Source organism: Scatophagus argus, chromosome 6 (genome assembly GCF_020382885.2).
Source record: "Scatophagus argus isolate fScaArg1 chromosome 6, fScaArg1.pri, whole genome shotgun sequence".
NCBI classification, from domain to species: domain Eukaryota; kingdom Metazoa; phylum Chordata; class Actinopteri; family Scatophagidae; genus Scatophagus; species Scatophagus argus.
In genome coordinates this window covers 17,128,417-17,151,900 of record NC_058498.1, presented here as the reverse complement: position 1 = coordinate 17,151,900, position 23,484 = coordinate 17,128,417, and the positions used below count along the sequence as shown (strand labels likewise).

The window sequence follows — 23,484 nt, the reverse complement described above, 5'->3', positions numbered from 1 at the left end:
CCGCCCAATTCGCTGCACAGAAGATCATAATCATCAGCCCTGTGAACAAAGGAATAACTATTACAAAATGTAGTTAAGGCAGGCGAAAAGTGTGCTGATAATCAGTACAGGAGACTAATATCAGTGCCTGTTGTCTTGAGTCTGAAGCTGATGATGACTAAGGATCTGAGGCTGGGAATATCAGTGACTATGTATATCCACTACTGCATGCTTGCAGGAAGTGATTCACAAGAAAAAGCAGGAAGAGTTAAAGGGTTCAATGTGTCTCAACCCATACGTTATTAAACGTGTATAGCAAACCCTCGTAAGCTTCAGTGCAGAGAATGTCAGAATCCAATCTGAAGGGACATTGGGAGTCCTACACGAAAACTGATCTATTTATAATAGTGACAGTTTGTATTTAAATGTCCTATCAGACTGCGTTCTTATAAGCTTTACCTTGCGTAAATTTCTCTTTAAGACCAACACCGATACTCAGTAAAAACTAATGGAAAGCATTGTTTGGGACTTTCTTTCTCCTCCTCCTCTTTATTGGATTTAAATAACACCCACTGAAAAGCTGCAGCGGAACAGAGTTTCTAAAGCACAATGCACGTCTATAAAATATGGTAAACAATGAAATTAGGATGGCCTCGAAAAAAAATGAAAATATTTTAAGAAGCTGAAATCAATGATATGTACAATCGGTTCGAGGTCCCTCTGAGTCCTAAGACCTGAGTCTTTTAGAATCAGAATAAAGGAATTATGATTTTGATTCTGATTCTAAAAGAAAAAAAAATCCTCGTGGTTGCTGCGAAAGCTTGACAGTGTGCAATGTGTATATTTTTCCACAAGGTGGAGCCATTTAGCCAAGAACGAGAGGGGGTGGGGGCATATTGGCAGAGTATCATGCTAAAGCAACAGGCAGACGATGCTGATACAGTCTAGTCGAGAAATATCTAGTGTGAGAGTGACTGTGGATCACCTGAACACGGCAGCACAGGTTGCTGTCTGATATTAATCTACCTGAGATCAGCTGGGGATGACAGAAGATGGAGAAAATTGGTGGGTTCTCGTGACCTTCATCTGTCACCTTTGTCCTGCTATTCTTTGTCCCCATCAGGTGAGTTTATTCATGTATTTAATAATATTTATTTATTTGGTGATTTTCTTTCTAAGTACATGGTCTGGTTATTGGGCGTGTCCTGCTTTGTTCAAATAGGCCTGGTGTGTTTTTCATCTACCTGTAGGTGGTTGTAGCCCAGAGGTAATGCTCTCTCTCTCCCTCTCTCTTTCACACACACACACACACACACACACACACACGATAACAGGAGGTAGGTTGCAGCCATAGAAACGCCATCGGTGTGCTGTTGTCCTTAAAGTGGTGTCTGAATGGAAAGCAGAGGGCTGTTGCTGCTTTGAACTCCACACTCCTTCCTTGTTTCCTTCCTCCGCCGCCGCCCCAGTCTCGACAGGTTCAAAGTACGGGAGTGTCTGTCTCTGTCTGCCTTTGCCTGTGATGGACGAGGCAGAAGACGGCGAGGAGGAGTCCAAATTCCAGCATCCTCGACCACCCCAAGTAGCCAGCTTGGCCGGACGCGAGGATCATGGGAACAGCGGAGGAACCAAGATGAAGAAATTTATGCCAGGAGGCGGAGCTGCGTCCATTGCGCGCAAAAACTCCAACAACAATGAGCTGTGGCTCCTGCGAGACGAGGACAGCGCACCTGCCAGCGGCAGTGGAAGCACAGCCTCTGTTCTGTTAAGCCTGAGGGATGCAGCCGGCGCCTCGGAGTCAGACCTCAGGGGTGGAGGGGACACATTCTCAGAGGCAGGCGCGATAGGAGCGGGAGCCATCGGCATGATATGCAACAAAAACGGAGACTGTAGAAGGGACCCGACCAGTTCTGGGAGCCTCTCCTCTCTCATCTCAAGGCAGGACAAGCAGACAGATGGAGTAGCAGCAGCAGCAGCAGCTGAAGACGGCAAGGCTGCGATCATGGACGGCTCTGTCACTTCAGCGGGGTCCCTGACACAGGGGTCGGGGACCGAGGTCAAGACCGGGGCATCTCTGGAGAAAAAGGACTCCAGAGTTTCCTTCTCCAATGCGCCGACTGGTAAAGGACAGACCCCGAGTCAGCAGTCGAGAAACTCTGTCACATTTTCCAAAGCTGAGGACGGCTCTCAGATAGTACCAGATGATGGAGATTCCAGAGGGAATCAGACTTACATGCAGCGGCAGTTTAGTTCCATGCTTCAGCCTGGAGTTAACAAATTCTCCCTGCGCATGTTTGGCAGCCAGAAGGCGGTGGAGAAAGAGCAAGAGCGCGTAAAGTCAGCGGGTAATTGGATTATCCACCCATACAGCGACTTCAGGTAAGAGTCAAATTCAGTTAGGCTCATTAACAGTGTTTGGTCGTAACACGTGCTCCATGTCAGACTTTATTTGAGAAAAGACTGAAAATATAATGGAAAACAGGTAATATTCATGTATTTGTAAAGGCATCTGAAAGCACTGTAGCACACATATTTTCCAAATATTGTATTGTATACAATAATATCTGTTGTATATATTGTAATTTTTGCTCTTAATCAGATTTATCTGGGGGAAAACTTGAAAATAAAGGGGAGAATTATTTATTGAGTGCCAATAGGATAAACTCGTCCATATATGAGTTAATACTTGGTGCATGTCTGAAGACGGTAGTCACCTCATTTCAGTTCATCATATGTGATATTCTCCATTTTAAGTGGCAGGTGAACACATGTTGTTGTTGTTGTTGTTGTTGTTGTTTAGCATGCCCTGAGTAGATTACTGATTTTAATATGTGCCTGCACTGAAGACCATCAGTTAAACTAATTTGGGTCTCCAGACAACTCTCGCTTTACCTTGTCAAAATATAAAAATAACTGCTGTAGGACGTACGTATTTGTAACGATCCAGCGTCCTCAAAAAGGCTTTGCTTAATGGGTTTTGTCTGAAAGATGAACTTGAAGTTCAAGGAAAAGTTACGTCACCGAGTTATTGAGTTGAAGTGTATCTGTTTCAGCACCAAGGACAGTTCCCTCATTTATCTCAAGTGTAAAACAGCAGCAGTCTGAAGATAAACCAGCAATTAGAGCTCATAACTGGCTTTGACTCAGATTTTTCAATCAAAACATTATTTCACAGAACAGCGATTAGCAGCTTTATTAGGAAGGTTGCCAGGGAACATTCCAGACTGAACAAATTTCTGAAACACAGAGGATTCAAGTCATGACTCAGCAGTGCTCTTCAGACAGAAGTGTAACTTCAGCTTCCTGAATAACCAAGACGAGAACACGAAAGGGCTGCTATGAGTATTTTTATGGCTGATTAATGTGTTCATTATTTTCTTAATAAATTGTTTGCTGCCTGAAGTGAAACATCCCAATTTTCTGAAGTCCTGTATTCAAATGTTACATTAAAGAAAAGCAAGAAATCCTCACTTTAGAAAGCTGAAATGACATTTTTGCTTGAATATTGCTGAATCAATTATCGATATAGTTGCTAATTAATTTCCTGTTGACAAATAAATCAGTTAATCAACTAATTGTTATATCCCTAAAAGTGAATATTACGCAAAGGTGGTTTTGGACAAAATGTTAACAACTACATCTCATATATGGAACACAAAACTGTAGTTTGATCATTTCTGAGATGTCCTCTGCCCGTGGCTTTACTGTCTGCTGTTCTTTGATTTGGGATTTATTGCACCCATCTTACCTGTCCTGTAATATTCCCATCTCTCTGCTCATCCTTGGTTTGACCTTGACTTGAGTCATGTGCTATCGGTTACCTCACCAGGAGACGATACAGTGCACTTGGTGGGAAAAAAAAAAAGCAGGCGTTTCATCAAAGCCCATGTGCCCACCCATGTGTCGCTGTGTTTAGGGGTGGCGCTGTTTTCTGAGTGTGTGTGTGTGTGTGTGGCCCCGTAGAGAGCATTGCTTCATGAAAGATGGAAAAACCACTTGGCATGTGTGATATGCATAGCCAGCAATAACTCCAGAGTCTATACTAAGTATAGATAAGTATTTCAGTCTTGAGCCTCTGTTCATACACAGTGAAACTGGCTCAGATCAGATTTTCTGTGTAGCTGTTATGTGTTGACTACACTCAGACTTGAGAATAGTTCTGAATATTCTGTGGTTCTCCTTTCTGCTTTACCCTGTCAGGTTCTACTGGGACTTCACCATGCTGATGTTCATGGTGGGCAACCTGATCATCATCCCTGTGGGCATCACCTTCTTTAAGGACGAGACCACCACACCCTGGATCATCTTCAATGTGGTTTCTGACACCTTTTTCCTCATGGACCTGGTGCTGAACTTCAGGACTGGCATTGTGTTCGAGGACAACACCGAGATCATCCTCGATCCCGACAAGATTAAGAAGAATTACCTGAAAACCTGGTTTGTGGTGGACTTTGTCTCTTCCATACCTGTGGATTATATCTTCCTCATTGTGGAGAAAGGGATCGACTCAGAGGTGTACAAGACAGCCCGGGCGCTCCGCATCGTCCGCTTCACCAAGATCCTCAGTCTGCTGCGACTGCTGAGGCTGTCCAGACTCATCCGGTACATCCACCAGTGGGAGGAGGTAGGCTTAGAGAATTTCATTTCATGAGCAAGTGCTGCATCTAGCCAGTGGTGTTTGTTACACAGTCCTTTAATCAGTATACCGCTGTGCCTACCTGTAACCTGACAAGTCTGGGATGATGCATTAGCTGATATTCCAAATACACATGTTTTTGGTGATAGCATGTGAAATTGTGTTAATTTTACGCACTTGGACAATAAATTTCAAAATAAAGCTACTTAATTACTGAAACAGTAAATAACAGCAAAATCTGTATGTCTGAAAAAGACTCGAAATTCAATAGTTATACATAATAAGCACCAGTAAATATAGAAACGCAGAATTTCTTAGAATTTAGAAAACTTGGGCTCAATAATACAAAAAAACACATGTAAGCCAATAATGTTGTCATTCTCTGTTCTCATGCTGGTTTGTTAGGTTTCTCACTGAAATCTCACAAAACAACTTTTTTATTGCATTAAATATTTAAGTTTTACATTTTACTAAAAGAACCAAAAAATTGTATTTTTTTGTTCCTTTTTGTTTATTGATCAGATAAATTACGATGTTAGCAGTCGATATTATTACAGCTCTGTTGTATTGTGTATGTCGGCTGATATCTAACAGGAAATTGCTCCACAGAAAAAGTTTGCGTTTATTGAGATACATGGTCTCTGTGGTTTTTCCACCAGTGGACACAGACAAGTTGACTTTTCCTTGATATGTCTTTGTCACAGTTCTTTAACAAACAAATCCAAGCAATTGTTATCGAGAAGGTCATTTACGTTACATGTTGGTCGATATATCATGATCGAGGTGTTTTGTGCTCCCATATATTCCAATATCGATACTGGCTTCTCCCTCAGAAATCCAGTATTACTTGGCCTTTGCAATGTCTGCTGTCTTTGCAGACAATAGCCTATACATTTAGCCAGTGTTACCTCAGAGAGGGTGCAGTGATGCTTTATGGCAATGCACCACTGCAGATCAGCGCTATACTGATCATTGCTAATGTTCCAGTACAGAAGGAAGGTGCAGTTTGGATATTAAGACAAAGTAAATTGTGTTTGCTTATAAGAGAAACTAGTCTTACCATCTGACAAATTGATATTACAATACTGAATTCCAGTGCAGTGGTTTATGTCTGAAATTCTGATTGTATATCAAATCAATCATCTGTGCAATTACTTGCCAATACACACATAAAAATTTGGGGGTTTATGATGTGTAACAAAAAGTCTGATAGCTGCAGAATTGCTCATCACAGATGTAATGATGCAATTGAGAATTCATGAAAAATTAATTTGTCCTTATCTGTGGGAAAGTGAAAAAGGATTTAGAAGGAACTCATGGCAAGCGTTACCTGTTCCGTAACTGTTTTAATATGGCATGTCAACCAATCCAATGCGTCAGACAGTCATAAATGGATACTGACAGACTGGCTGATGCAAGTACACAAGCTTTCTGATGACATGGCACATCAGGAAATAGACAGATGCATTATCAAACATTATACAACCACATGCTCTATAAACACAATTAACCCTTACCTGCTATGTGTAGGTGCTTGCATACATAACCTGAGGATCCCTGTTTGGGCTAACCAAGCATCTATAAATGTTTTCTCTCCCTTGCTGAAAATAGCCGCTGCTCGTTTGATCACCTAGCGGGAATTTGAACTCAACGAGAAAACTAACTACCGATTCAAACCCTCACAACTAATCGCTCCTTTGCTTCCACTTAGCCCTGCCCTCCATCAGCTTAGTTCGGCTGAGCTCCACTCTGCTCTGCTCAGCTTGAATCCAACCGTGGCTGGCTGTGTTTCCGCTCTGCCCAGCACGACTCAGCTCAGCTCAGCTCAGCTCGGGGTTTCCTGAAAGATCATGTTAGTGTTGTGATGATAACCGTTTCGCTCAGCTGCGGTCTAACTGAGCAGAGACTTCTGAGCTGACATCCAGGCTCATAATTTAAAAAAGAATAAGCAGAATAACAGTATATATTTTTGATGTGATCTTTCAATAGAATGGTGTGTGTGTATGTGTGTGTATTATAAGGCAGTGATAAGCACTGTCAGAAATAATGAGAGCAATTTCCAGTGGCAGAAAGCTATCAAGGCATGTCCCAGAAGAAGCCTTTTGTGAATAGTGTAATCTGGTGTATTGCTGTACACTAATCAACATACTGTAATATATTACAATTTTTAGTATGAAGAAAACACCACCATATGTTTAAAATCTGAATAAAAAAGTTTTATATTTTATGCAATCAGAAGAGTGGGATTTGCATTCGTAGCATCCAACATCGTAGCACTATGTTCAGGAAATCTGAACAAAGAAATAGATAAATAAAGGTGCTTTTGCTGGATTTTTTAAAAAATAAACATGCTGGCCCTAACATGAAAAATTAAGAAAATTAAAAAATGCAACAGTAACTGCCAGAAATTTTGCATGTGCATTAAAAATTAGTACAGTGATCGATACAAAGCATCACGTGTGAATCAATATTTTCTTTCACCCCTAGTGGTGAATTGTTGGCAGTGGGAGTGTACGCAAGAGTGCGGGACTCAGCTGTGGGAGTAATATTAATCAGACTCGATAGTTTTCTCTAAATGTTTTCGTCTGGATTGTCTTGATCCCTGTGTGTTCGACCATGTGCAGCACAGAGTAGTAGGAAATACTTCATGTGTGTTTTGTCAGGATGTGGGTTGTGGTCACAGTAATGTGCCTTGACCCAGATTGTGGTGTGACAGTGACACATGGCCAGGTGCTATTCTGTTGTCAGGGGGAACATTAGTCCTGGAGCCTCATTAATCATGATGGGAGCGCTTTCTAATCACAGGGCAGGGCCTCAGAGTGTGTTACCCTTTATCCTTCTCCAAATTAACTACAGCCAATAGCCATTATAGGAAATAATCCAGACACTGTATACAAAGCAGTGTCTTTGGCATTTTGGGTTGGGGTTGGGGGGGGTTCAACTTAGAGTATGCAGTAAAGAGAAGAATAAAGAAGAAACACAACGTATATTCAGATATTCAGAAGGGATGTAACGCTTGTAGAAATTCTATGTATAGTGCACAGACAGATAACATACTGTAAACAATACGTTATGAGAATTTAACATTGAAAGCATTTCGAGTAAATTACACACAGGATAAAGTCATGGGGAGGGTTTGGAAAGCATGTTGTTGTTGAGTTGCAGACCAGAAGAAAAGACCCAGAGCGCCACGAGCCCCACACATTAACGAGTGGAATATGTGTGTTGGAAGAATGTGTTAGACTCTTCTTGGCTCTCTTGTGTTGGCCCTGTAATTAACAAGAGACACCTGGACCCCGGGGGTTTTAGAGGAGAGCAGATTTTGACATTCAACCAAGCTGCAAGTTTAGGGCAGAGAGCCTCTGGGGAGACGTTTTGGGTTACCCAATGTCCCGACCTGACTGCCGCCGTACTGTAAATTCACAGTATACATGTGACCGAGTATTATACAGTGAACAGAGTATTTGGCCTAGTTCACATGTAGGACAACTCTCTGTCTCACATAGACTTACATTCATTTCCTGGAGGCTTAACCACCACCTAACCATAACAATCTAACTAATCCAAACCTTACCTTAACCTAACCCTAACCTCAGCCTAACCTTAAAGCTTGTCTTCACCCCAATATTTAATGATTTACGTTGAGGAGACTTGCATTTTGTCGTTTTGTCCCCATATCTCTCTCTCTCTCTCTCTCTCTCTCTCTCTCTCTCTGTCTCTCTCTCTCTCTCTCTCTCTCTGTGTGTGTGTGTGTGTGTGTGTGATAGACATATATGGATATACATACAGCATCTGTCCTACTTCCCTTGTAGGAAAGTACTCTGTCCCCAGTGGGGATTTTGCTTTGCTTACAATTTTGTGAAACCTCTAATTGGCGTAGCCAAGCAAGGGATACACATCAGTGCACACACGTGTTTAATTCTACCCACATACACAGACACAGCGTGGTAACAACGCCTGGACTGGAGCCAGTGAAGCCACAGTGAGTGGTGTTTACAAGGCTGCGACCACAACAGCAGCTCCACACAAATGAGCCTTCCCACCTGAGGGGAGTAGATGTTCAGAAACAGCAGAGAGAGGCTGGCCCCGGCTGCTGATCAAAGCTTCATCAGAGTCTGATGACGTTTTTTATCATGAATGAGACCACAGACTCTGTGCTTGTTCATTTTCCCCTCCTGGTTATAATGTTGAACCTCAGCCTGACACATTATCTGACTAAGATGGAGGAATGAGATGTAGCACGCACCCACATCAACCCCAAAATCACCTGTTTTGTTACTCATTCATATGTTTTGTCACTGATGATCAGTCATCATCATCACACCATGTTTCATGTTTCACAGGTTCTTATATTCACTATTTATAGCATATATACACCAGGGGAAACCCAGCTGGGAAGCATGCTCTTCCTTGCAGCTCTTCCTCCCAGGCTGTTGTGTCACTTAAAGCTGCACTGATCAGTACCTGTAATGTGAAAGGGGGGCTGAACTTGAGTTGTTACATGACTCAGCTTTATACTGCATTTTAGCTTGTTGTTTTGGTTTTCTGGTCCAAAACGTTACTTCTTCCGTTCATTCTCACAGTTCTCATCGAGACACAGCAGAAAGATGTTGTAAGCCAAAAAAAAAAAATAAAAGCTCTGATTAATTCCCTGTGTGCTTCCCGTCCACCACCACATGGTACAGTAACAAAGGTAGCAACTTGTGACAGAAGCAGAAGAACTTGAAACAGAAGCTAAAAGGAAGTGTGAGTGAATATTGGACTTGCAGAATATTGGACTTCCAGGTGACCAGAAAGCTAATGTTCATCTGTAACTGCTGGTTGTGTAAATAATATGTTAATGCTGTGTTTAAAGTTTGTTCCACTGCCACCAAGTGGCAAAAAAATAAATGAAAATCAGTTCGTACTGCTTTCAGAGTAGGATATTACAGTACTGTATCTCATAAAGATAATAGAGAAGAATTAATGTCTTCACTGTTAGCTAGTATTTCTTTAAAGAATGAAAAGTGCTTGAATGCTGCTCTTTCTAACAAATATACTATGTTTATTTTGGGTTTTAATTAAAGGATCTATCAAAATATACCAAAGTTAACAGCTGTATCTGCTGAAAACAGCCTTGATGCAGGCCAGATAGCAAACCAGTTTCCACTTCTCTCCTCAGTACAACAGTATACCGCGTGTATTAGTGAAAACAGTTTTAGATTTTACCTCAGCCTGTATAAACATAAACTAGTTTTTCATTCCTCTTACACATCTCTGTCTCTTTCCTCCTCTCCACTTTCATAACCCCGTCTCTGCCTGTCTCTCCTCCTCCTGACAGATCTTCCACATGACCTATGACCTGGCCAGTGCTGTGATGCGAATATTCAACCTGATTGGTATGATGCTGCTGCTGTGTCACTGGGATGGCTGTCTCCAGTTCCTGGTTCCCATGCTGCAGGACTTTCCGTCTGACTGCTGGGTCTCCCTCAACAAGATGGTGGTAAGCAAAATACTCTTTGTGTGTGTTTGGTAAAACAATTTACCAAAGCAGAGCATCTAACAGATCCTCCATGCAATACAAAGGTATGTTATTTGCAGACAGATGGGGAAATAGGATTTATTTAAGGCTGCACACAGCCACACACGCACAAGCACACACACACACACACACACACAGGGGCAGCCTCAATTAAACCCTCTCTAGTTAAACCCAGGAGACATACCCGTGTACAGAAAGCGAGGGATGAAGACAGAGTCTGTTTTCACTCAGTTCATGCAGCCCATTTTGTGGTTTGTTCTTTAGCCATTCTCTCCTTCATCTGTCTCCTATTTACTTCTCCTCTCAGATGTCCCTCCTTCCTTCGAGCTGGCAGGTAGCCTCTGGACATCTGCTGATAGGCAGACCATTAGGAGATTTCTCCAAAATGATTGCTGGCATGAAAGAAGAAACTCTCTGGAGAGCAAGTGCAGCAGTCAGACCACATGAAAAACAATCATCTGACCAGACAGTTAATGAGTGATCATCAATGCATGCTCATTTAGCCATCCAAACAGGAGCAATCAATTGCCCAGTCAACCTTTTGACCCCTAGCATTTTCTTTAAATATTAAGTAGGTTCAGAATTAGAAAAATAATAATAAAATAAATCACACTAATAACCAAGATATTTATAGTAAGTGTATCAGTTCAACAGCACCGCAAACTATAGCTTTCAAATGGCCATAAAGCAAAAACACTTACTGAACATTAAATACTGAACATTATAACCTTCAGGAATGTAGGATTTGTATTATGTATTAGTTTTTGCTGCTCTTAATAAATTCACAAATGAGGGTTTATTCTGTATCTGCTTCTTACAACAATACTAAAGAAAATATGTTAACCCAATAACTTCTCTATGGATTTACCATTAAATCAGATGATGAGGTTCAATATGATTAGCATCTTTTTCGACACATTATCCTAAAATTATTCTGATATTTGTCTGACAAATTGACTTTACAATTTAAAATTAAGTGTGATGGGTTTGAAGTACCTGAAGGGGTTAACAGAGTGCTGCTGTATATCTGCTGCGTTCAGCCAAGGACAAACACTTTTCTTACAAGCTAGTAGATATCTCAAATAGATCATAACTCGCAAATTAGGAATACTTGTAAAACACAGAAGTAAAGCACAGAAATAGAGAGGAACAGCAAACGTTTTCCCTGCCGTCAGTCTGTATCAGAGATAACTGACTGGAAGTTGGTGACTGACAACAGCAGAGTCATGGAGAGGTCAGTCCTTGTGAGCAGTGAAACACATACAGTATGTCTGAGTGCCCTGTTTTTGTTTCTTATATACTGTATTTCCACACATTTCTTGTTTCCTGAGCCTTCTGACCATGCTGTTGCTAAGAAATGTTTCATACGTTGAGAGTGAGCCTTCTAAATTTGGCACATAGATTTGTGACACTCGGGCCTTGAAAAATCCTCTGAAAACCCTGCGTACTATGACACACACTGTTGTCTGTGCCTGTGTGTATAGGGTTGTGTCTGTGTGTATAGGGTTGTGTCTGTGTGTATGTGAGATCTTCAGGAACAGATGGATCTCACACCCGTTGACCCTAGGGGACACATCACTGTTGCTTCTCTGTTGTTCCACCTCTCGTTTCTTGTTTCATCTCTGGCTATCATCCTTTCTCTCTCTCTCTCTCTCTCTCTCTCTCTCTCTCCCTCTCCACACACACACACACACACACACACACGCCCCTTTCATGTCTTCCATGGAGGTCAGTGGTGGTACCACGCTGCACTGTGGAAATACTGTGTTATAAATAAATGTCCTGCATAAAACTGTACTCAGAAGTATTTGCATTGACAAAGGTTAAAGTACCCATTAAGCAGAACTACAGTTTGGATATTACTGGACTCCAGTTGTATCCTGCCGCCTTGTCCTCAAATATACTGACTCCCTCAACATGAGGAGTTGTTTTCTCAGTTGTGCTGATCTCTTATTAGCGCTCAGGTTTGTGTTGATATTTTCCAACCCCAGAGGCAGGCAGCTTCCATATTGCACAATTACATTTTTGTGTACAATGTTAATTATCACCAAAAGGTATGAATGCAGAGAAAATATTCTCTGAGCTGTCATCTGTGAATTCCCTCCTTTTTCCTGACTCGCTTCACTCCTTTCCTCCCTTCCTTGTGTTCACATTCACTCCTGTCTTAGATGCCTCAGACTGATGCGTGTTGTTAATGCTTGTGTCATTTTTTCTGAGCGAGATGCCACAATGCGGGCATGTTGCCTGTGCTGCTTCCTCATCTCTAATCAAGATCAGAGATCCTCTTCAGAATGTCTTTGAATGAGAGATACAGCATTAAGTGATCCTCATCCTCGTGCTTCACGTGAGGCTGACTGGCCGTCTGCCTGCGCCGGACATTTACTAGACTCCACCCTACTTTCCCTGTTTGCGTCACTCTGGCACTTGGTGATGAAAATACAGCCAGATACGAACAATACATGATTCATTTACTTGCTCAGAAGGCACTCTCATATGCACTATTGTACCTGGGTATAGTCTCAAAATCTTTTTATTCTTGTAATGTATTCAGCTGTGCTTCAAAACACTCTAGAACAATATCTGTGACTTGTTAAAGATATGCATGCAGCAAACAGTGGTGTTTATTATAAACCTCTTAATGAGGCTCCTGCCGCACAAAGATCACAAGAGACCAAATCGTCATTGGAGTTATTTAGGGGGCTCTCTCTTACATGTATGACAGGTGGTTTCCTCCCATTTACATCAGCCTGATTGGCTGTTGGATCAGTGGCATTACATTACAGGCATTGTAGTTGTATGGTTTATTATCAATGCATACACACAGACAGATGCACTTCAAGAAACCCTCCTGCTTTGAAAGTTAATAAGGATATCCTCCATTCTTTCAATTACTGAAGTGATCTAATTGGCAGGCAGGCCTGTCAGCGAATATAAGAATAATAGACAGTTGCTAAGATTTGTGTTTTGGAGGTGCTGGTGTGTATTTATTGGTGTTATTATCCAATAGCCTCTTTCACTACTAACATGGAATGTGTACGATAAAGTGAAGCCAATCTCAGTAACACAGCATTCTTTTTTAAATATATTTTTCACAGAAAAAATTTTGAAGTGAGTGCGAAAGTGACCACGGGAGCTGAATGTTTTGTGTTGCCCCACCTAGTTCATATATATATTTTATATTTAAGGCATCTTAAACACAAATAGAGTTTGGAGAATGATAGTATATTGAATATACGCATAATGATACATACATTGAGGAGGTTTCACTGTCTGGGCTAGTTTGTGTTTTGCTAGGTCAAACCATGTGTTAGCTATCTTTAAAAAAAAATGTTGCTCAGCCTAGTTGGAGCTGCAGCCTTTGTGGGGCAAGTTGCCCCTCTGAGACCAACCCCAGTTTAAGAAGAAAAAAGTTGTCTTGTCATATTTAGCTTTGCAGTGGAGTGCAGTGTTATTGAACAACAGGATAAATATTCCATGTTCTGAAAACAGGTTTTGACTTTATGTCTTGACATAAAAGCAACTTAAAAATGCAAAAGAGATAGTAGGCCTACTCTTTCCAAATATAGGTACACTCAGACACACAAAAACTGTCAGTCTTGATCTGTTACATACATACACAACATACAGTAGGTGATTTAGGGTGGAAAATTCTTATGTTTCACTTTTTTATGAGAGCCAATCTAAAGCCATGCTAATGGCCCTGTGAGGCTGTACCTCAGGACATTCAGCTCCCCTGAACTGGAGCCAAAATATCTTGACCCCCCGCCTCCTCATGAGAAAACAAGCTTTGTTGTCTCTAGGTAATACAATAAGTCGTGGTCTTGAGCTGTAACAGCTTTGAAAAATTAATTCAGAGCACAGCCATTCCATAGACTTCCATAGACAGCAGTTTCTGTAAGACACGTTTTCATTTGAAATGTACTATCAGATGAGCTGACGCTGCAGTCAGCTGTTCTCACTGATACTCTGAGGCGTCTGCTAACTAGTGTAAGCTAGCCAGCTAATCTTAGCCTACTGTAAAACTCATAGCTCAGTAGAGTAACATTAGATAATGTAAGGTTAATGCTAATAGTTAATTATTTTAGAGGTTGGTGAAGCGGCTTGTGATCAGAAAGTCGCTGGTTCGATTCCCCCACGGGACGGGCAGCCGGCTGATGTGCCCTTGAGCAAGGCACTTCACATGCTCCTGTGTGTTTCACTGCATGTTGCATGTGTGTGTGTTTCAATCAGTGATGGGTTAAATACAGAGAAGTAATTTCCCAGCTTGAGATTAATAAAGTAACTTAAATTAAAAATTAAATTAAATTAAAAAAACATTTTGAGTTAGCCAGACTGCAGAAAACTCAACCCATAAAATCTGTTTATATTTTTAATTTGTTTTTTGGTAAGATTAAAATGATTGAATTGGAACGGTCTTTAGACCAGTATGATTGCTTCAGTTCTCAGACCTTTGCACCATCTTCATTTTTGATCGGTTACAAAACAAAGCGGGTTTGCTTTCTGTCCACATGTCCCTTGTTTAGCAAAGCGGTGTGCGCAGCGGTCAAAGTTCAACCAGGCTGAACATCTAAAATTGTGTTGTACGGGACAGTACTTTACAGTGGCACACTGTAAAGTACACTTTTTATTCTCCTCCCTCACACCTTCAGTGCTAGCGTGCCAAAAAATTATGAGCTGACAAAATGCAAGCTGGAAGAAGAGTTGAGCTTTTTCACTTTTTCTATAGCATATCCTGATATGACATAGCGAACGGAAGGGTGTGGTGACAATTTCAAAAGCAAGAAATCTCAGAGCAGTGAAGTTAACAAGATTTAACCAAATACAATTAAATGTAAGAAGAAAGGCTCCAAACGTAAATCTGGAGAGAGCAAACTAGCCCCTCTCCCATATAATTTAGACTACGTTCCCTTTAGCTGTTGAAACTTTTTAATGTAACAGTTCAGTGATAGTATAAAAAATGTGACATCTCAGTCTCCACTGGAACTATACAGAAGATGTCAAATATGTATGCCACATATTTGTTTAATCTATTGCATTAAGAGGTTCTTTGGACACATGATACTGAAGTACTTCCTCTCAGAGAAATACGAATTTAAGTTAATGAGCTCAAACCAAACAACAACAGCTTAGTGAGCAGCAAGCACTGATCCACTGAGTCATATTCCTCTTGCAAATTCATTCAAACCCTGCCACATGATTTACAAGTATCAATGTTCCATCTGCCGAAGTTAAAGACACAATAAGTGCTTCAGTGAGACTTCTATAAACCAGACTGAAATAAATAATTTAAATCAACCACACAAGTACACTTTAAGTACAACACAGTCTGTTTTTGCTGTGGCAGTTGGTCTGATTGTTGGTCAGCCAATTGGTTCATCCCTTCTACTCCAAAGTTTCAAGGAGTCTAGAACAGATTGATATGAAATACTGTATTTTACCAGCATTTATGGTCCTCAGAGGATGACTCTTCTTTACTTTAGTTGACCTTTTCACTTTTCCTCCAAACGTTAATTTGTCCAAAAGTTCAGTAGAGAGTTAACAGTTAAGAGTTCAGTACTGCAAAACTGATGCAGTTCCCATCGGACTCATTGTACTTTGTGTTTAGTGCTCATAAACAAATGTTAACACACTAAACTAAGTTACTGAACATGGTAAACATTACACCAGCTGAACTTCTTTATGTTAGCATGTAGCACAGTCTCACTGTAGTTATTGACTACATTTTAGAACACATTCATATGATTACTTACAATGTTCCTTATTTTTGGGAGCAATAAAAATAAATAATGATTGTGGCTACAGTATGCTGCCACCGATACATATTAACTCATATTCAGAGAAAACAGTTTGGTACCACACTTTGAGAAAAAGCTACTATCAGAGGAAGAGAAGAGGATGATGATGTTGCAGTTCATGTGATGAATTGAAGTTATGCTCTTAAATTTTGCTCATGGGTCCATTGTTTCTACTTTAACACACACTCCAGTTTAAGTTAATGCTTGAGTACTCCAGTGAAAAGAAATATTTTAGTATTTAATGTCAGTATTCTTCATTAATATTGTCAAGTATTTCCAGTAGACAGCAAACCATCTTGCAACTCTCTGTACTCATTTGGCTTTAAATAATGAATAAAAACACAAACCCACTAGATTTAAATAATGAATCTTACCATTGCTAACAAGGTTTATTGCAGTTTAAATATTAAAATTCTTAATGTCAGTGTCATAAAAATGTCAGTCCTCTCAAGCAAACCAAACTCACCATGTCGGCTTTAGACTGTCAGATGAGGACTGTACCATGTCAAAGAGATGCTCAACAGAATGACTGGCACACACACACACATTCACATGCACATGCACACATACACACACACACACACACACACCAAATACAAGCTGAGTGTCAAACGGCATGTAAACCCAGATGGATGTGCCAGCATGCACGTACGCTCACCATTCTATACTTGTTCCATCATGCATCAAAGATGTGCCTTTGTGTTCCTCCCTAAATATATTATGTACAATTTGCTATCATCCACACTGCTCAGTGAAGACCGATGGCAAATAAAATGAACACAAGAGCTAATGTCATTTGTTCCCCCCACACCCCTCTATCCCCTCTAATTCTCTCTAGAATTAGTTTATTGTGTTACTATGAAGGCTGTAATTTAAAATAGTAAGAGACAGCTGTGCAGTGTGTCAGTTTTAATCAGCTATTATCACAAACTTATAGCAGTTATTGCTGGACGGGCTGTGCTGTCGCCGACTTGAAAGGTTTTCATACAGCTCATACAGTCACATGTAAAGAAACAGTTCAACTTTTGGAAAATAGGCTTGTTTCCTTTATTTTGAAGGAGCTGGGTGGCTTAGCTTAGCATAACAAAAGGGAACGGGGTAAACAGGTAGCCTCGGTAGATGCCAGACATCCTGTGGAGACTCCATAAGTTTCTGCACCAGCCTACATGCTAAGCCAAGCTAACTAGCTGTAGCTACCTCATTACCATATGGGAGTTGTATCAAACTTCTTGTCTTTTGGTGAGAAAGTGAATAAGCATGTTTCCCAAAATATCAAACTATTCCTTTAAATCATGCATGTAACTAGACATGCTAAAACCGTTTTATTATATATAGGCATTCATATGTTGTGAATGCATCTGCTGGTTTCAATATCTAAACTTGGAACATCAGTTATGCCTAATTCAGATTTGTGATGAAAATCTGTGTGTAAATCAGAGCAGGCACAGGAGACTCACCTGCAACATGGAGCTCCATGTTTACAAAAGCATTTCTACAGGAGCTGATTCATACCTCTGGGCTTTCACCAACACTCAAACAACCACACAAACAGACTGAGAGTAATGCATCTTCGACCCAGTGATGAATTATACTGTTACTGGCAGGACGCCTGTGGATTTACAGTAATGTTGTCTTATAAATGCCACAGTAGCATGTGGCAGTAGTAGAGAGCCAATTTTATCATCAGGAGTTGTTGCGTGAATCACAGACAGTCAAGCCAAGGGCTGTTTTTCGATTTCATGTACAGATTCTACTCAGCACCTGTCACTTTTTTCAATTTTTGTTCATATTTTTGCAGTCTAGCTTCCTTCACACACTGTACTGCACAGTAAATTTGGAATCCATAATATGTGTGTGTGTGTGTGTGAGAGAGAGAGAAACAAATGCAGCCATGTGTAAGAAGGTGTTTATTTCTGTGCCTGGGCTCTGGGTTAGGGCCTCCTACTCTTGCTGTTTATCCACCAGCAATGTGGCAAGCATGCTGATATCTGTCTGGAGACATTCAGCTCTGGGTCTGATCACCACCCGGGCCAGCGGGGATGAGGCTCAGACTAAGGCAATGTAAATGTTCTCTCATGGTTTGTGGAAAATGTTACTTATTATAATGGGCTTAAGGGCTATGGCTGACAGTGAGACAAGGACTGCAGTTAGATGGCTACATCATATAGAAATAACTACAAAGCTGGAGATGTGACGATAGCGCTCATATTAAGACTTCAAACTGAGGATGGGGGTTTCTCTGTCTTTTACGAAAGATTGGAAGACCCACTTTCTCTCTTCAAACAAATACAAACAACAATCCAGATGGCAAATCAATACAGATAGGAAATTTTGGGCCATGCTTTGGGGTGGAGCTAAGCTCACAGTCTGACACCAGGGGCAAGTTTTTGGTTTTCCTGCTGTGTTTTGTTTCTTTGCTGTCCCTCACATCACCTTTTCAAACACTCATTTTCAGTTTTGCCAGTGCGTCCTCTTTCACCTCCTTCAGAACCAACCAAATTTGAATTGCAAATAAAATGCAAATGCCCCTTGGAAAAATACAAATCAGATAAGAATCCAACCAGTCAATCAGTGACTGCAGACACCACTTGTCCCAGAGAGGGACAGAAGGAGCTGGCGAAGAAATGCACACATAGTGGTAAACTCCGGACAGTGTGTGAGCCACAGCTGTTTGAGGGGAGGATGTGAGGTTCGGCTGTGCCTGTGGAGAGCTTTCTGATGAATCTAACATGGGGGAATTAAGGTTGACTGAGTGTGTGAGCACCAATCAAAGGCAGACTGGTGCGAGCAGATGTACAGGCTGCTCATTAACCCTCACTTTTTTCCTTCTCCTTCTGCTTGATGCTCAGTGATGATGATAAGGCTCTCCACCAAACCTGAAACAATCAGCAGACACAGTGCTCTATGCTTCACCACTAATGTCTCACTCTTTAGCTCTTTTATTCTTAAATCCACTCTCTGTATCACCACTTCTTTCACACTCTAACTTGTATAACTTTCACTGCAATGTGCCTTTAACAGTCTACCTTAGGCAGACAGGCTCGGGTCATCAGGTCAAAATCATTGTAGCATGACAGTGAAAATATAAGTAAGTAAATAAGTAAGGAGCTATTCTAAGTCAGAATAACCCTGATTTTTCTTCTTTCACTCCCATCTCTTCCACCTTCCATATATTTTATTTTCTCAACTTATTTATTTGTGTTTTTTTTGTCCCTTTCCTCCATCTCTCCCAACAGAATGACTCATGGAGTGAGCTCTACTCCTTTGCCCTCTTTAAGGCCATGAGCCACATGCTGTGCATTGGATATGGAAGACAAGCACCAGAGAGCATGTCAGATATCTGGCTGACCATGCTCAGTATGATCGTCGGAGCCACCTGCTACGCCATGTTCATCGGCCACGCAACTGCACTCATCCAGTCTCTGGACTCATCCAGACGGCAATACCAAGAAAAGGTAATGTTCTGGCTGGTTTTTGCAGCTGAGTCATTTCATCAGAGTTACTGTGCAAATCAAGCTAATGTTGATGGGTCAGATTAATGATCAGTTTAACTAAATTAGAAAAAAACTGTGTAGTGACTTACACCCAGTAGTATCTAGACATGCAGACAGTTGTGGTTTTATTTGTCCAAATTTTGAGATTTCAGCAACAAAATGGTGGCAAATGGAATTTTTGTGGTGATCATAGTTTTGAAATTGTGAGTTGAGAAGATGAGACGATTGATACCACTTTTGTGTGAAAATCGTTTAACTTAGCATAGCTACTGGAAGCAGGAGGAAACAGCTAGCCTGACTGTGTCCAATGTTAAATATGCCTATTAGTACCTTTAAAGCTCACTAACTGATTGCAGCGTATCTAATCTTGAGTTATGCGCTGTGACAAAAAAACAGTCTTTAAGCAAGGCTGGTGTTCCTGGCTTCACATATAAGGGGCCGGCATCATAGTGGTATCAATGTTCTCATCTAACTCTGGAAAGAGAACATATAAGCTCATTTCTCAATATAAAACTGTACTTAAGAAGATAAATTCAGCACTAACATCTCTCTTCAGAAACAATGTCCTGGTCACCCTAAGTAATCCACAGACCACGCAGTAAACAGTTGTCATTGGAACTACCCTGTAGTGAAGAAATAATCCCATATAAAACTGTGGACTCTGTTGGATTATCCAGAGTCACTGAGAACACATTTTCTGCAAAGATATCTCGATGTTGATATCTTTTTTATTTTAATTTTTCATCCATGCTGTATTGGAGTGGAGTTTTTCTTTTTCTTTTTTTTTTGGAATTTGAAAAAACCAAATGGTGTAGTATAGAACAATGACTGTTTCATTAAAGTCTGTCTTTAGCTCTGTGATAAGATAAATCAGGTGGTTAACTCCAGGATTTCCTTTCCCAGCCAGGACATGTCTAGGCCAGTGGTTTTCAAAGTCAAATGAGTTCAGGGACCCCAGGGGTCCTTGAGGGGGTCCCAGCAAGAAGGGGAATAATTTATTTCCACTATATTTGCATCCACAAGTAAGACAGTGACAGAATGTATGACTATTTTGGTGACGGGTTGGCAAAATTCTTACCAGATGTGCGATTCTGGAACAAAAAGTTTAGGAGCCACTGGTCTGGGGTATGGGAAGACACCACATGGCTCCTTGAAGAGAGTTAACCCACAGTGCTTGTCCTCTGACAGTGTGGGTAATGTTAATACTTTTGACATAAACAGAGACGGGTTGCTCGTTTAAGATTCGAGAGAGAGCTCTCTCCTGCCTTATAAGGCGATGGTGTCAGTGCTGCTCTGTGCCTTGTTAGCTTCCTTAGATCCTGAATGATGTTGTGGTGTCATATGCTATCTATCACACATGCACTTGCATGCAGACACGCACGCGTACATCAGAGGGATTGGTCAAGCTTTGTTGTTTGGCTGAAGCCTTGACCAGTGTTTGGAACAAAGGGTGATCAGGTTTACGTCTTTCTTTTCCGTACTGTGTAGCTGTATTCTGTTTATGTTCTGGCTCTCGTGGCCTGGTTGTGCGTCATATTGGAGAGTTAATCATCTTGCTTTATTTTGTAGGTCATGATATCAGTGAGCATCCATGATGATGTTGAGTTTATAGCAAACTAACTCTGCTGTGTGTGTGCGTGTGTGTGTGTGTGGGGGGGGCTGGTTTTTGTTATGTATGTGTCAGTTTTATGAGGATAGTAAATAAAGCTGAGAAGGGACACGCTATTAATGGATCTGGGGTACACCATCCATAATCACTGAGCATACCGAACTCCATGCGTGACTGTATACGCTAGATACACACACATGCAAAATGGGTCGTTGTTGTGGAACTTTCACCTCAGTGATGATGGTCAAAGATAAAGTACAATTCATAGGGTCAGTTTTACTCAAAAAATGAAAGACTCTTCTGCAATACAATATAAGAAGAATAGACTTAACATGTATTTTGTGTCATTTTGGATAAACCCACACTTTCATTAGCTGTCCCATGAACTTTGCTGACATGTTATATGGCATTTAACATAAGACCCTCACACAGGACATGAGCCTAAAAGTGACTGTGCTTGTTTTGTCAGATGTCAGCCTTTGGTTGGTTTCCCCATTCCCCCGTGTTTTCTATGTTTTTATCTTGATTGGGTTTTACACTTTATTATTAAATGTTTTTATTTTTTTCCCCACTTTCCTGTAGTGAACTTTGTAAACTTTGAAAACAGTAGGCCTACCTCAAAAACGAGATGTTACTGGAATTTTTTTGCCAAGTTAGGTCAAGGTCCAAGGAGAAAGTGATAAGAGTTCTGCAACCCTATAGCACTACAGAGTGGACAATTATGAAATATTTCACATTTTGCCTCATAACTCCTGAAAGCGTAGGGGAATACTTTTTGCTTCATGATCTGTTTGATTCAACTTGATCATAAAACTCCCCACCCATTGCTGCCCGAACTCTTTTGACTTTTTTTTTTCTCCACAAACTTCATTTAGTTTTCACCAAATTTGTATGTATGAAACTTTGTTGGAAAAAGTTGCCATACCATTATGCTGTAATTGGTTTCCAGATGGGTTGTTTGACATGAATGCCAGAAGTGTAAAGGACGTCCTCTTGAAGCGAGACTAAAGGGAAAAAAGTGCAAGGAAAGACAAATGAGCTGCTGACTCTATGCTGGAGTCTGTATTCTGTGTCAGTTACGTGTAGCTGTACTCTGTCAGTGATGTGACGTCTGTAGCAATTTAAAGTTCCTGCACAACAGTGAAATAATGAACAGATTGGCAACACCCTGCTAGGCTGGACTAAGACAACTCATCCAACATGCAGTCCATCTCCAGCTTCTCGTGACTGTTTGTTCATCATTAACCAATGAACTGAACCGTGCTGCACTGCAGTCCGCAGTAAGTCTCGCCATCAGATAGCAGACTGGAGACAGAGCTATGGGTTGGAACCCGCCTGTCTGACAAAAGGCATTCTTTATCTAAGATAATGTAAATGCTAGCCACAGCGTGGACTTGTATTGACATAACACAGAGTAAACAGTTAGCATCCCGCTCAGCGTCGGGACAGAAATAATGTCTCCAGCACTAAGTGTCTTCTCTGCACAGACAAAGACCTCACTGACAGAGAGATTCCAACTGTTTACTGCAGGTTCAACAGTTAGACAAGGCATGCTGCTATTTTTTCTCCTTTATCAGAACATATGTTCTTTGGTGAACTGTGTGTTTAGCAGGGTCAGGGACCAAAAAATATAAATAGAGACACACACATAAGAGAGGGAGATGTTAATGAGAAACACTGTAAAGCAGTGCTGCCCAGCTGTCAACTGTTTGTCATACAGCTGAATTGTCACGGTTTAGCTTTTGGTGGCCCTTTCAACCATTTGTAGGTTTCTTTTAGCTATTTCACTGAATGTTACCAGTTTACCTACTGCTTCTGGTTAAATGCTCTCTCTCTCATTGTTCTCACCTATTTAGACCATTTAGCTCTGCTTTTAAAGAATTTCCCTTGGGGGATAAATAAAGGAATTCTGATTTTTAAAAATTTAAACAAATTTACCAAAGATCAGCACCACCCCAGTTTGTAATCCTGTAGGAGGATCGTTTCCATCTTAAAGACATATGTGTAAATATGTAAAATGTAGTCATAACTGTAATAATAATAATCATAATCTATTTATTCAGATTACTTGAGCACTGTACAGCCTTTCCCCATACCTCCTGGCAACTGCAGAAGCATCCCTGGGACCCAAGTGCCTCCAGTTAGGAATCACTGTAAAGCATCTCTGTTCTCAAGAAACAACCATTTTTAAAATGAGCTGGCCAGAGTGTGGGAAGCACCACAGTGTTGTCAAGTGAAGCTGTAGGTGCTGTTATTTGACAGTGAGTGTGTCTGTGGGTGGTCACACAGTCTCCACAAACAATACATCAGTAGAAACGAGGCAGTGGCGGCAGCTTAGTGTAACTTTGTTATCCCCTCTCTCATGTTGAGGTGTCCGGTGCCCTCATCCCGTGTTTCTCCACACTCTTCACATCTCCAGCCCTCCCCTCCTTCATATGTCCATTCGCCCT

At 41.0% G+C, this 23,484-nt stretch overlaps 1 protein-coding gene across 2 annotated transcripts in view; it reads left to right on the top strand.

Moving 5' to 3' along the window:
• The first annotated feature begins 218 nt into the window (after nt 1–218).
• Nucleotides 219–23,484, top strand: part of hcn2b (hyperpolarization activated cyclic nucleotide-gated potassium channel 2b) — a 40,965-nt gene continuing 17,699 nt past the window's right edge. Inside the window, exons 1-5 of one of the 2 annotated variants that reach the window (XM_046390527.1) lie at nt 219–1,102; nt 1,314–2,358; nt 4,180–4,603; nt 9,936–10,097; nt 19,168–19,386. In XM_046390527.1, coding sequence (XP_046246483.1) covers nt 1,502–2,358; nt 4,180–4,603; nt 9,936–10,097; nt 19,168–19,386 — 1,662 coding nt within the window. In that variant the 5' untranslated portion in view covers nt 219–1,102; nt 1,314–1,501. Of the gene's footprint in view, nt 2,359–4,179; nt 4,604–9,935; nt 10,098–19,167; nt 19,387–23,484 lie in introns of both variants that reach the window. The other variant, XM_046390526.1, reaches the window with a different exon arrangement.